This window comes from Rhinatrema bivittatum, chromosome 1 (assembly GCF_901001135.1).
Source record: "Rhinatrema bivittatum chromosome 1, aRhiBiv1.1, whole genome shotgun sequence".
Classification (NCBI taxonomy): domain Eukaryota; kingdom Metazoa; phylum Chordata; class Amphibia; order Gymnophiona; family Rhinatrematidae; genus Rhinatrema; species Rhinatrema bivittatum.
In genome coordinates, this window is record NC_042615.1 from 37,949,419 (window position 1) to 37,963,600 (window position 14,182).

A 14,182-nucleotide genomic window follows, 5' to 3' on the forward strand; every position below is an offset into this window, starting at 1 on the left:
ATGAAATTCAGAGACTACCTTTGGTAAAAATTTAGGATAAGTGCGAAGCACCACACGATCATGGAGAAATTTCATGTAAGGTTGGTACGTTACCAGCACCTGTAGCTCACTGACATTATAGCAAGAAGAAAGAGCATTTTCCAAGTGAGATAACGTAGCTTACAGGAGTGCAGAGGCTCAAACTGATGTTTCATGAGCCGTGCTAATACCACATTGAGGTCCCAAGAAGAGGCCGGAGGATGAAAATGTGACTTGAGGTGAAGCAAGCTCCTCATAAAACGCGCCACCAAGGGTTGTGTCAATATCGAGACATCCCCTACACCTTTATGGAAAGCGGCTACCGTACTGACATGAACCCTAATGGAGAAAGTTTGTAGACCAGACTCAGAGGTGCCAGAGGTAGTCTAGGAACTTCATAGTGGGGCAGGTAAAGGGATCTATTTCCTTTGATGTGCACCATAAGGAAAACCTTTTCCATTTGGGATAAGATTTCCTTGTAGAAGGCTTTCGTGAAGCTACCAGGTCATGGGATACCGGGTCCGAGAGATTGAGCGGTTGTAATATTAGTCTTTCAACATCCAGGCTGGCAGTGATAGGGCCTGGAGGTTCGGATGACGCAGCTGTCTGTGGTTCTGTGATATTAGAGACGGGTCTACGTCTAGGCAAATCTGTGGATGGATTGAGAGGTCGCGAAGGATGGGAAACCACACCTGGCGCGGCCAGTGAGGGGCTATGAGAATCATGAAGCCCTTGTCTCTTCATAGCTTCACTAGAGTCTTGCTTATGAGAGGCAGTGGGGGATAGGCATACAAGAGACCCGTTGCCCAAGAGAGGGTGAAGACGTCTCTTGGTGGTCTTCTCAGACTGTAATGTAGTGAGCAGAAGTTCTCTACTTTGCGGTTATGAATCGATGCAAAGAGGTCTACAATCGGATACCCCCACTTCTGGAATTATGCTCTCCGCCAGCGTGGGGTTCGGGGATCACTCATGGGGATGAAACGTACGACTGAGTTTATCTGCTAGTACATTGTCCACGCCCGCCAGGTAGGTTGCTCTCAATAGCATGGAATGAGAGAGAGCTGTAGCCCAGATGTGTGCTACTTCCTGACATAGCAGGTAAGAGCCGGTGCCTCCCTGCTTGTTGATGTACCACATTGCTACTTGGTTGTCTGTTTAGATTAGGATTGTCTTGTTGGAGAGGCAATCTTGGAAGGCTATAAGGTCATATCTTATTGCCCTGAGTTCCAGAAAATTTATCTGATGTTGTGATTCCGCTGCAGGACAGGTTCCCTGAGTCTGCAAGTTGATGACATGGGCTCCCACTCGAGTGGAAGCATCTGTTGTCAGTATTATCTGGGGCTCTGGAGATTGGAAAGGTAGTCCTCTGACCAGATTGGACTCCTGGATCCACCAAGCTAGCGAGAGACGAAGTTGCCTGGTGACATGGACAATGTTGGACATTGGATGGTGGGCTTGAGATCGCTGGGACTTTAATGTCCATTGCGCTACTCTCATGGCAAGGCGAGCCATTGGTGTAACATGGACCGAGGACGCCATGTGGCCCAACAAGATGAGAAGACAACGAGCCGTTGTGGTTTGGCAAGTTTGTATAGTGTTTGCAAGCATTGCAAGAGTATGCGTGCGGTCCTTTGGAAGAAAAATTTTCACTTGGATGGTGTTGAGATCCGCTCCAATGAAGGAGAGGAGCTGAGACGGAGTCAGATTAGACTTTGGATAATTGACTAGAAATCCCAATGATAGTGGTAGTCGCAAAGTGAGATGGAGGGCGTGAAGAACTGCATCTGCAGATGGGGCCCTCAGTAACCAGTCGTCCAGATAGGGATAGATGTGAGTGCCTAGCCGCCTCAAGTATGCTGCTACTACTGCCAGGCATTTTGTGAAGACACGAGGTGCCAATACAAGACCGAACGGAAGCACCTGCTTCCGACGAGGAACCGAAGGTATTTTCTGTGAGACGGGGTTATTGCTATATGCAAAGCCAATCTCCCCGTTGGAGAAGAGGGAGTAGGGAGCCTAAAGTTACCATCCTGAACTTCTCTTTCTGTAGATGCTTGTTTAGGGTACGAAGATCTAAGATTGGATGAGTGCCTCCGATTTTTTTGGTTATTAGGAAATACAGGGAATAGAAGCCCTTTCCCCTTTGAAGAGGGGGAACCTGTTCTATGGCATTGGCTTGTAGGAGGGATGTTATTTCCTCCTCTAGAAGTGGAGAGTGGTCGGTGGAACTCCACCCCGGACGAGGAGGAGAGTCCACCAGTAGTGAGAGAAAGCTGGTAACCTTGAGCTATGACCAACAGGTCATAGCTCAAGGTTACCAACTAAACTAAACACTGTGTTTAAAAAAGGATTTGATAAGTTCTTGGAGGAGAAGTCCATTACCTGCTATTAAGTTCACTTAGAGAATAGCCACTGCCATTAGCAATGGTAACATGGAATGGACTTGGTTTTTGGGTACTTGCCAGGTTCTTGTGGCCTGGATTGGCCACTGTTGGAAACGGGATGCTGGGCTTGATGGACCCTTGGTCTGACCCAGTATGGCATTTTCTTATTTTCTTATGATCTGGGGTGATTGTGTGCCACTTGTTGGTGAAGTGACAGAGACGGCAGAGGTGGATGTCGGCAAATGCTCTCTAGTGGGGAGTCAAAATCCCGAGGAAGGACCAGGTTGTGGAGCTCGTTGAGTCTTCTGAGGTCTGGCCTGGCGCGGTTGAGCCTTCTGATAGGGTCTGGTTGGACGAGACCAAGCTGGAGGAGGGTAGTATCTGCATGCTTTGAAGGTTGTCCTTTTAGCCTCCCTTCTGAATGAGCATTTAGAAGAGGTAGAGAACTCTGTGTGCCCGGCATAGAGTTGACGCGTCTCATTATGATCATTGAGCTGAGCGACTGTGTCCTGAATCTTCTCACCGAAGAGGTTATCTCCCGTAAAGGGGAGGTCTGCCAACCACTCCTGAACCTCTGGATGCAGATCTGAGGATTTCAGCCATACCCACCTCCTGGCACTTATTCCAGCTGCGGAGACCCTGGATGCTTTGTCAAAGATGTTATAAGTGGAGCACACCTCATGCTTGCCAGCATCAAAGCCTTTTTTAAGAATAGAATTGAGCTGATCCTGGAATGGTCAGGGAGGGAATCAGAAAGTTACTGAAGCTGCTTAAAGAGGTTCCTGTTGTATTGTGAGATGTAGAGTTGGTAAGCCGCAATACGGGAAATTAGCATGACCCCATGAAAGACTATGACCAAAAGCATTGAGGAATTTCTGCTCCTTCCCCGGAGGCGCGGATGAGGCCACTGTCTTCTGGCCTTCTTTTGGGCGGATTCCATCACCACTGAATGGATGGACAGCTGAGTTTTCTGGAAGCCAGGTGCTGATTGGACTAAGTAGCATCAGTTTTATGGTTAACAGGTGGGACTGTCCCTGGATGCTACCAGTTGCGCTGAAGAAGGTCAAGGACATGGACATTACCTCCTTAGGTGTAACAACAAACTGAAGGACTTCTAGCATTTTGTGTCTGGAGTGTAAATGGTATGGTCTCTGAAATCTCATTGATAAAATTTATGAAAGAGAGGTCTTCTGGCGGGGATCTCCGTCTTTCCTCTGGAGGTGAAGGTTCAGATGGGATTCCCCCTGTATCCTGGGAATCCGATGAATCATCTGACCAGGGCTGGTAGGGTTGATCCCCAGCATCCAATCGCTGGAGGAAGATGGGGCACCGAAGGTATCGTAGGAGGCACTGGTGGCATCAGTGATGGCACTGGTAAAGGTTGATGCGGTATCAGAGGCAGACGGGGCACTGAAGAACTCAGTGACCTCGGTGGATGCCTCGTGGCATCGTTGCACTCTCCTCCTCCGAGGAGAGATGGATGGGCATCGATGGACCAGGAGGAATCTGTGTTTTCACTGGTGCTGAAGGCAGAGCACCGATGAGGGCATCTAGTCTGTCAAGTAGCGGTGCGAGCATTGGTGGTGTCGGATCTGGCGAACGCCTCGGTGTACCTGGCATGGAGGAGGTTGGTGGCTCCTCGGCACGGGCCTTCTTTCTCGGTAGCTCGGTTGAAGCTGAAGTTGAAGCCACCGGTGCAAGGTCTTTCGATGCCGATGACTATGTTTGTCTCGATGCTCGCTCTTGCCCATGACGGCGCCGAAAAAGCAGAAGCTGAAGCCTTTGATGACGATCAGGAATCATCAGTGTCTGACCGATAGTGAGACTTGGCAGAGATTGCGGTTGTACTGAGTCATGTAAAGTTCATAGGCTGCAATGCGGGCAACCAGCATGGTGCCTTGGAACATTTTTCTCTCTATGGCGTTGAGTTCCCTATGCTTGCGTCCCACAGGGGGAGGCATGGATATGGGAACGCTGGGGCCTTTTTTAAAGCGGTCTCCACAACCACTGACTGGTGGGGGAGCTATTTTCTCTCGAACCCCAGGGCCTGTTGCACCAAGTAGTTGGCATAGGCCTTTCTGTTAACTAGGGAGACGGAGATGGGGTGTTCCCACATGTGGAGGAGGAGTTCCTTAAAAATATCGTGGATTGGGACTGCCATGATCGCCTTAGGATCATCAATGAACTGGAGGAGTTCCAACATCTTGTGACGTGCATCCTCCTCCGTGAGGAGCTGAAAGGGGATAGCTTCAGCCATAGCCCAGACAAACCTTGTGAATGACAGGTCCTTGGTTGAAGACTGGCACCACTCCTCTGGAGGGGAAGGCTACGAGAGGGGGTCGTCAAAGTATTCAGAGGATGAGCCTGTGGAGTCATCACCCCAAGGGTCACAGGAATCCTCTTCCTCACTTGGGCTAGGGCACAGAGGGTGAGGGCCATCAACCCTAGGCTGTAGGGGCACCGACGGCACCGTCCCCCGGCATTGAGGAGATCATCAGCCATGGTAAGCCGGAAGGGTCTAGCAATGGCTCAGGGAACTGTGGGCGAGGGAGCATGGTCCTGGGTGCCTCTTCCTCCTCCTCCGACCCGGGAATCAGGATCGCTCCAGTGGAGGGCATCGGTGGCCGACGGGACTTTGAGGACCCCTTAGGTACTGGCTGTATCAGTAGGGTGCCAAGGTCGTCTAGACGCTCCAGCAGAGGTGCTAGCACCGATGGTGGCAGCTCGGGCTCCGGTATGGGGGCCAGTGGCACCAGCAGCTCAACGCTCTGCAGCGCCTTGAGCACTGCTGATTGCATCCTGCAGTGATCAGGACTAATGGAGGGGGATAAGGCATCGCAGGCTCATCTTGGGTTCAGGAGGTTGTACGGCACCCTGCACCGTGTCGGCGGGGCATGCCTCGGACTACTGGGGGCACCGGAGGATGGGGCCTCCGATGGCTGGTGTCGCTTCGGTGGTGGCTCGGCAGCTGCTGATGCCACTCTGGAACAGGAACCGTGTCTGGATGGTGATTGGTGCCAATGCTTCAGGGACTGCTTCCGGTGCTTGGCCTGGTCTTTCCCTGGTGCCGAGGAAGTCGATAACCCCAAGGTCTGGGGGAATGGAGAGACCACCAAGGATCAATCTCCTTCTCCCCGATCTTTGGGGGTGCAAGCTATAGGGGTCGTGAGAGGAAGCGACAAGACTGTTCTCCGCAATCCTTGGACATCGAAGAGACTGACGCAGGTGTGGAGGATATCAGGGTTCTGAAAACCTTCTCCATTTTGTCGAGGCCCGCACGATGCCCTTTGAGGGTCATCTGATTGCACAGATGGCACCCACGGATGTTGTGCGAGGTCCCCAGGCAGAGGATGCAAACCGCTTGCGGATCGGTGATGGACATGGTTCGCAGGCACTGGGGGCACTGATGAAAACCGGTCGACGCCATGAAAAAAATATACGGCTTGCGGTCGAGGTGGGGAGCCAGGAATCGACTGGGAGTCGGAGCAAAAAACGGACGAAAAGTCTAACCGTACCAAAGGGGCAAAGACCGAGGAGACGGACCTGAGGATCAGAAAAGGGATCAAAACAATCAAAAGAAATTCAAAAAAGTTGGAACTCCACAGACCGCGAGGCAACTGCACCACAAAAAGGAAGAGACTGAAGGAGGACCTCGCATGTATGCGTGGATAGTAGCAGACTGGGCATGCTCAGTCTGCTGGTCAAAGCTTCTAGAAACTTTGACAAAAGTTTTCCGTGCTGGGCTCAATCCGATGATGTCACCCACATGTGAGGACTACTATTCTGCTTGTCCTAGGAGAAATAAAGCAATGCTCAAACAGTTCGATGAATTCTCTAATCAGACAGACAGGAGAGGTCGCTGGTAAATAAGGATGTACAATACTGGAGGTGGGGTAGGAAATCACAATTTCTCTCTACAGATCCTGTTAGATGAATCTGATCAATTTCTTTGACTGGGTGACCAGACAGTTGGATCAAGGAAGAGCGCAGATGAAGTGTACTTGGATTTCAGTAAGGCCTTTGACATGGTTCAGCTTAGGTGACTTAGAAATAAATTGAGAACCATTGGTATAGGATCCAGAATGAACTACTGGGTTAGAAACTGTCTGAGTGGGAGGTGGTAAATGGAGTTCACTCTGAGGAGTAGGGTGTTATCAATGTTGTGCCTGTTCTGTCTCATTTTCATGAGCTACAGAGCAGGTGGTGATTTGTCAGAAAAGGTTTGCCTTTTTGTCGATGAACCCAAAATTTGCAACATGGTAGACAGCCAGGAAGTGTGGAAAATATGAGGAGGGATCCAGAAAACTCAAAGAATGGCCTAGGGTCTGGAAGCTAAAGATTTAATGTAAAAAATGCAGAGTAATACATTTAGGATGCAAAAACCCAAGAGAGAGGTACAGTATTAGAGGTGAAATTCTTCTAAGCACAAAAGAAGGGTGGGATCTTGGGGCAATAGGACCTGATGATCTTATGGTGGCCAAACAGGTTGATAAAGCCAACAGCAAAAGCCAAAAAAAATGCTTGGCTGCATAGGAAGGAATGGCCAGCAGAAAAAGGAGGTGATATTGCCCCTTTATAGGTCCCCTGGTGAGACCTTATTTGGAATAATATACAGAATTCTAGGGACTGGACCTTTGAAGAGATAAAAACCAGTTGGAGCTGGCCCAGAGTGTAGCTACTAAAATGGTCAGTGGTCTTCATTCTAAAGCATATGGGATTAGACTTAAAGATCTGAATATGTATATCCTAAAGAAAAGGTCAGAAAGGGGAGATATGAGAAAGCAAAATTGGTTCTTACCTGCTCATTTTCATTCCTGTAATACCACAGATCAGTCCAGACCAGTGGGTTATGCACTCCCACCAGCAGATGGAGTCGGAGAACAAAGTTTCGAGGCACTGATATCCCAAGTGTGCCACATGCAGTTCATCAGTATTTATTGATACCCAAGCAAAGTATAATTGACAAAAAAAAATCTAATTCCCAAAACAAAGGCGAACAGGAAAAAACTCCCTCAAGGGTCCAAAACAAACGACCCCAATACCTGAAAATCAGGTTTGAACCACTGTTCATAACAAAAAACAAAATATTATAGAATCATTCTGATAGATTACCTATGTACAGCAGCTAACCGTTAGGTAAATCAGTCTTTCGGCAGTAGCACCCAGGCGGGATCCTGGACTGATCTGTGGTATTACAGGAACGAAAATTAGCAGGTATGAACCAATTTTCCTTTCCTGTACATACCCAGATCAGTCCAGACCAGTGGGATGTACCAAAGCCATATTACACCGGGCGGGAACCCGAAAGACCTGCTCACAAAACTCTCTCCCCAAAAAGCGCTTGGTCTGGATCCCTAAAACTGTGAAGGATTTCAAAGGGGCATGGGATAAACACTGTGGATCCCTAAAAGGCTAGAGCATGGGAATAAATAAAAAAGCTAAACCGGTACAGAGTGGTAGTTACTACCCCTTAAGAGAAACATGGGGATAACCTGCACGGAGCGGCAGTTACTTCCCTTAAGAAAAATGGGGGTAACCCCCACGGAGCGGCAGTTACTACCTTGGGAAGCTTGCTGGGCAGACTGGGTGGACCATTTTGGGTCTTTTTCTGCCGTCATTACTATGTTACTAACATCCAGACGATAATGCCTTGTGAAGATATGCAGGGAAGACTAGAATGTGGCTCCACAAATCTCCTCAGGTGACAACTAACACTCAGCCCAAGACGACGCTTGTGCTCTCGTCGAGTGAGTTTTCAAACCAGTCGGAATGAAGCGACCCTTCCTGATGTAGGCCAAGCAAATTGTTTCCTTCAGCCAGCGAGCCAAGGATGCATTTTCACCCTTCTTCGGACCTCCAAAGAGTACAAAAAGTTGATTCGATTTTCGAAAAGCGTTAGTGACCTTCAAATACCAAAGGAGATCCCGGCGGGCATCTAACAGATGAAGATCTCTTCCCATAGTGGGGTCATGAGCCCAATCAGGGAATCTGGGTAACTCCACGGACTGATTAACATGAAAGGCAGACACCACTTTTGGCAAAAAGAAAGGGACCGTGCACGGGGAACACCCTATCAGCCGAGATGCAAAGGAAGAGATCCCTACAGGAAAGAGCCTGAAATTCTGAAATACGCCTCGCAGAACAGATGGCCACCAAGAACACCGTCTTCAAGGTGAGGTCCTTTAAGGAAGCATGTTCCAAAGGCTCAAAAGGGGAATCATGAAGCGCCCTCAATAACAGATTGAGATTCCATTCTGGGCATAACTTACGAAGAGGAGGACGAAGGTGCTTCACCCCTTTCAGGAAACGGACAATGTCCGAGTGGCTGGCTAGAGGCCTGCTCCCACCCTAGGAGACAGCCCAGGGCTGAAACCTGAACACGCAGGGAACTATAAGCAAACCTTTAGATAATCCCTGCTGCAAAACCCCCAAGACCTGACAACAGCACTATACCCTGCTGGTCACACCAGACTTCAAACACCTTCCATACTCGAGTGTATGCCATAGATGTCGAGGGCCAACTGGAATGAAGCAGGGTGGAAATCACCTGTTCCGAATAACATTTCATCCATAACCACCGCCTCTCAAACACCAGGCTGTGAGAGAGAAGTGATCCTCCTGATCCGAAAAAATGGGCCCTTGTCGCAGGAGGTTAGGCAAATGAGCTAGGCATAGGGGACCGTCTGTTGCTAACCGTACCAGGTCCACAAACCATGGCTGCCGCAGCCACTCTGGTGCCACCAGAATTACCGAAACGGGATGGTCCTCTATGCACCTAAAAACACGCCCGATCAGGGGCCATGGAGGAAAGGCATACAGTAGAATTCTGGTTGGCCACTTGCAGACAAGGGTGTCTACTCCTACCGTCCTGATTTCCTTTTTTTGGCTGAAGAACCAGTCCATCTTGGCGTTGATATGGGTCGCCATGAGGTCCAGTTGGGGGAACTCCCCATCAGGCACAAATGTGATTCCAACACTCCCGGGATAGTTCCCCTTCCCCGGGATCCAGCTATTGACGACTGAGGAAGTCCGCCTGCACGTTGCCCACACCTGCTACGTGAGAGGCTGCAATGCCTTCCAGATGAAGCTTGGCCCAAAGCGAAGGGACTCCTTGTTCCTCCCTGGCGATTGAGATATGCCAGCGTGGTGGCGTTGTTCAAGAAGACTCGAACCATTCTCCCCTGCACTAGGGACTGGAATGCCAACAACGCTTGGACTGATCTGGGTATGTACAGGAAAAACATTTGAATATTTCAAAGGTTTCCATGGATAGAAGGTGAGCCTCTTTCAACAGATAGGAAGCTCTAGAGCGTGGGTCATAGGATAAGGGTGAAAAAGCATAGACTCATAAGTAACCTTAGGAAATATTTTTATTTACAGAGAGGGTAGTAGATGTATAGAATGGACTCCCAGTGGAGGTGGTGGAGACAAAAATGGTATATGACTTCAAAAAAGCAAGGGATAAATACAGGGGATCTCTGGGGGGGTGATGGGAAGATGGGAAGACTAGACAGGCCATAAGGTCTTCTTCTGCCATCATGTTTCTACTTTTCTAATCTAATTTTCAAAGGGAAAAATTTCCTTTGAAAATTCACATACAACAGAGGGAAAAAATACAAGCAGACTTTATACTTCTGTGCAATCTGAAACCTGCCCTGAAAGGGCTAATCCTTTTTGGTCTTCCCTGATCTTCTTGAACAGAGTTTAGCCCAATACAACCATTTCACAGCCATGAGACTCAGTGATACATGTCTCCATGATAGCTATATCTAGCATAGTAATAATGGCAGAAAAGGACCAGATGGTCTATCCCGTCTGCTCAGCAATCTTATCTTAATCTAGATCTGCCTCAGCCATCAGGGATTTCATTTAGACTATGAGCAGCTAGCCTCAGTCTTCCAGATATTATTCTCTGCCCTGTGAGCCCTCTGTATAGCTTCTCTGCCCTGTGAGCCCTCTGTATAGCTTCATACCCTTATCTTTCTCATTACTTATTGGTAAGCCTTGCAAGATCCTCATTTTATGTTTTTCTTTGCTTAGTTTGGTGGGAGTGGCAGCCGCTTCCAGCAGCCCCCCTCATCTAATTTCAACTATTGTACCAAATCTCTCATCTAGAAACTTAGGTCCCCTCCCAACAGATGTAGAACATCAGTACAATACAGCCTTTATTGTTCCATATGACCCCAGCCCCAAGTATCCTCCTCTTTGAACCAGTTCTTGAGTCATATATTGAAGCAATTATTGTGGCACAGTGTGTGTATACACATGATAAATAATATCTCAGAAAATGCTATGGTTTTTTCCTAAGTCTTCCCCTAATTTTTTGAATTCCTTCTGTACTTCTGGCTTTCCTTTTAGTCACGTCATTGGTTAAAAGCAAATCTGCACCCCCTTTTTGCACATTAGCTTTAAAGACATCAAGAGGATTGGCAGTCCTGTGCTTTTCCCCTTATGCCTGTTTATCAGTATCCCAGACCGTAAAAGTCAGGACCCGTGTTGACTGTCTTCTGAATCCAATTCTTCTTTCACCCCCCCCTGTCCCCTCACCACTGTCAAAGCAGAGAGCGATGTTGAAGATACGTAAAAAGCATCAAGGCTTATTGGTTAAGGGTATCAGTTCCTCAGACTGTAAAAATCAGGGCCCCTCGTTGTCTGAATCCAGTTCCCCTTTTCCACCTGCCGATGAAGCGGAGAGAAATGTTGCAGTTGCATCAAAAGCATCAAGGCTTATTAGTTGAGGTAGTAACTGCCACACCAACAAGTTACCCCCATTCACCCGAGGAGCAGGGGTGATATGATTCAGACTTTCAGATACTTGAAAAACTTTAATGATCCAAAGACATCGACAAACCTTTTCCATCAGAAAAAAAATCAGCAGAACCAGAGGTCACGAGCTGAGGCTCCAGGGAGGAAGACTAAGAACCAATGTCAGGAAGTATTTCTTCACGGAAAGGGTGGTGGATGCCTGGAATGCCCTTCCGGAGGAAGTGGTGAAGTCTAAAACTGTGAACGACTTCAAAGGGGCATGGGATAAACACTGTGGATCCATCAAGTCTAGAGGGCGTGAATAAAGTGGAGACATTCAAACACTGCACGGAGCGGCAGTAGCCACAGCGGCATTCAAACACTGCACGGAGCGGCAGTAGCCACAGCGGCATTCAAACACTGCATGGAGGGGCAGTAGCCACAGAGGCGTTCACGGAGCGGGATGCCAGTGGCCAGTAGTTGGTGTTCCACCTTCACGGAGCGGAAGGATGGAGGGCTGCTATTTCCAAAAAAAAAAACAAAACAAAAAATAAAAACAGGGGTGGGTAAGAGTATGGGGCAAGGGGGTGGCCTGCTTGTTGCAGCGGTTGCTACCCCCAATTGAGCTGGATGTCACTTGGATGCAGATTCAAAGCTGCTCTCTAAATTGGGTGGAGGGGAATTAGGGCTGGAGGGTACTGGAAGCCAATAGTAACAGGTGGGAGAGAGAAAAGGGAAAAAAAATGGATAAAGTGCGTAGCTTGCTGGGCAGACTCGATGGGCCATTTGGTCTTCTTCTGCCGTCATTTCTATGTTTCTATGTTTCCATTCTCTAGCCTTTAGGGATCCATGCCTCATTGAATTCTTTGACTGTTTTCATCTTCACCACCTCCTCTGGAAGGGCATTCCAGGCATCCACTACGCTCTCCATGAAGAAATATTTCCTGATGTTGATTCTGAGTCTTCCCCCCCTGGAGTTTCATTTTGTGACCCCTTGTTCTACTGACTTCTTTCCAACAGAAAAGGTTCAAAGTTTGTGCATCATTAAAACCATTCAGGTATCTGAAGGTCTGTATCATATCTTCCCTGCATCTCCTCTCTTCCAGAGTATACATATTTAGATCCTTCAGTCTCTCCTCAAAAGTCTTATGATATTGACCCCACACCATTTTGGTCACTCTTCTCTAGGATGCTTCCATCCTGTCTCTATCCTTTTTGAGATATGAGCTCCAGAACTGAACACAGTACTCCAGATGAGGCCACACCAAGTACCTTACAAGACCCATCTGTGTTGCTACATTAAACATAATCATGTAAGGAGAATTAGAGTTTATTTTCAGCTATATTTACAAGAATCCTGATTAGTAATAGAAGTAGTAGTTTGAAGTTTCTTTGGAGCAAAGGAAACTGGAGTGTATGATGAATGTATGTAGCCTAGTCAGCAAATTATTTGCAATGCAATTTTCAATAGCCACAGTGGAAAGATTAGTGGACAAAGTAAGAGCAAATATCCATTAACTTTCACAAAATAAAGGCTGAATGTCTTAATGGAGTAAGGAAAGGTTTCTTGTATTACCTGGTAATTAGGATTTTCTATCATTGGAGGTTTCCATTTTCCTCTATATGTTGGGTTGTTAATCAAAGGACGGTTCCATTCTCCACAACCAGGTGCAGTTTCACACTTTGGATTGCGAATCTGTGGGATTTCCCATTCACCATCCATATTTTCATCCCTGTTGTAATAATACAGAACAGAGACAAGATAAAAATAATAAATCAACTGTCATTGCCAATTGCTTCCCTTGAGGAAGATATAGTGGAAATCTTTTACAATAAAAGGTTATTTACCTACAATTTTTCCCCTAACAATATTATTTTATTGATTCATACTACTATGACTTGTCACATGCCACCTAAGTAAGTTTTACAAACTTAGAATTCTAGAATTTAAAATCCTCTAGTGAGACAGTATCAACTAAATTTTTTACTAGAATTGCAAGCTATTTTGTTACCATAAAATATATAGAATTACAGTGCACGGCAGATACTGCTTTCTGAAAGAGGTGGACGGCTTATATGAATCCACTGAAAAATACTAAGGCTAAAGACCAATTGCGACATGTATTTATTCTGTGTGGAAAGTGAAGTTGCTTACCTGTAACAGGTGTTCTCCTTGAAAAGCAAGACAAATCAGCCACCCAAGTAGCACAGCAAAAAAGACTGCAAAAGGTTTTTGAGCATGTGCAGGAATTTCCGTGCAGCTGCTGCCGCATAAGCCTCTTCAGTCCTTTACCAAGCTAACTTTAACTTTGGTTGGGGGGCCCGATTGTGTGGCTTGGGCATCCTGCAGTCCATGGAGAACACCTGTTACAGGTAAGCAACTTTGCTTTTTCCATGGACAAGCAGGACAAATCCATCCACACAAGCGGGGACTCCCAAGCTGTGGGTTGCTTAAGAACATAAGAAGTTTCCATACTGGGTCAGACCAAGGGCCCATCAAGTCCAGCATCCTGTTTCCAACAATGGCCAATCCAGGTTACAAGTACCTGGCAAGTACCCAAAACATTAAATAGATCCCATGCTTCTAATGCCAGTAATAGCAGTGGCTATTCCTTAAGTCAACTTGATTAATAGCAGTTAATGGACTTCTCCCCAAGAACTTATCCAAACCTTTTTTAAGCCCAGCTATACTAACTGCCCTAACCACATCCTCTGGCAACAAATTCCAGAGCTTAATTGTGCGTTGAGTAAAAAATATTTCTCAGATTAGTTTTTTTTTTTTTTAATTTTTTTTTTTATGCATTTCCATTATATAACAGACATTAATCAGAAAACAAAATGAGTATAGATAGGAGGTAACATTAAATTCAACAATATAACAACACTTCTTATTAACTCAGTGTTTCCCCATCTAATACTCATATATAATATTCAAAATGAAGTAATTCTCATAAAGTTATATGTAATAGAGCAATAACTGAGGATAACCTGGGAGAAATACCTTCTACCAGATGAACAACTGTAATATGAGTTAA

General features: G+C 46.9%; 1 protein-coding gene across 1 annotated transcript in view; it reads right to left on the reverse strand.

Moving 5' to 3' along the window:
* CLGN (calmegin) overlaps nucleotides 1-14,182 on the reverse strand; it is a 629,426-nt gene that overhangs the window by 129,372 nt on the left and 485,872 nt on the right. Inside the window, 1 exon segment of the mRNA XM_029603388.1 lies at nucleotides 12,724-12,880. Within this exon segment, the coding sequence (XP_029459248.1) occupies nucleotides 12,724-12,880 (157 nt within the window).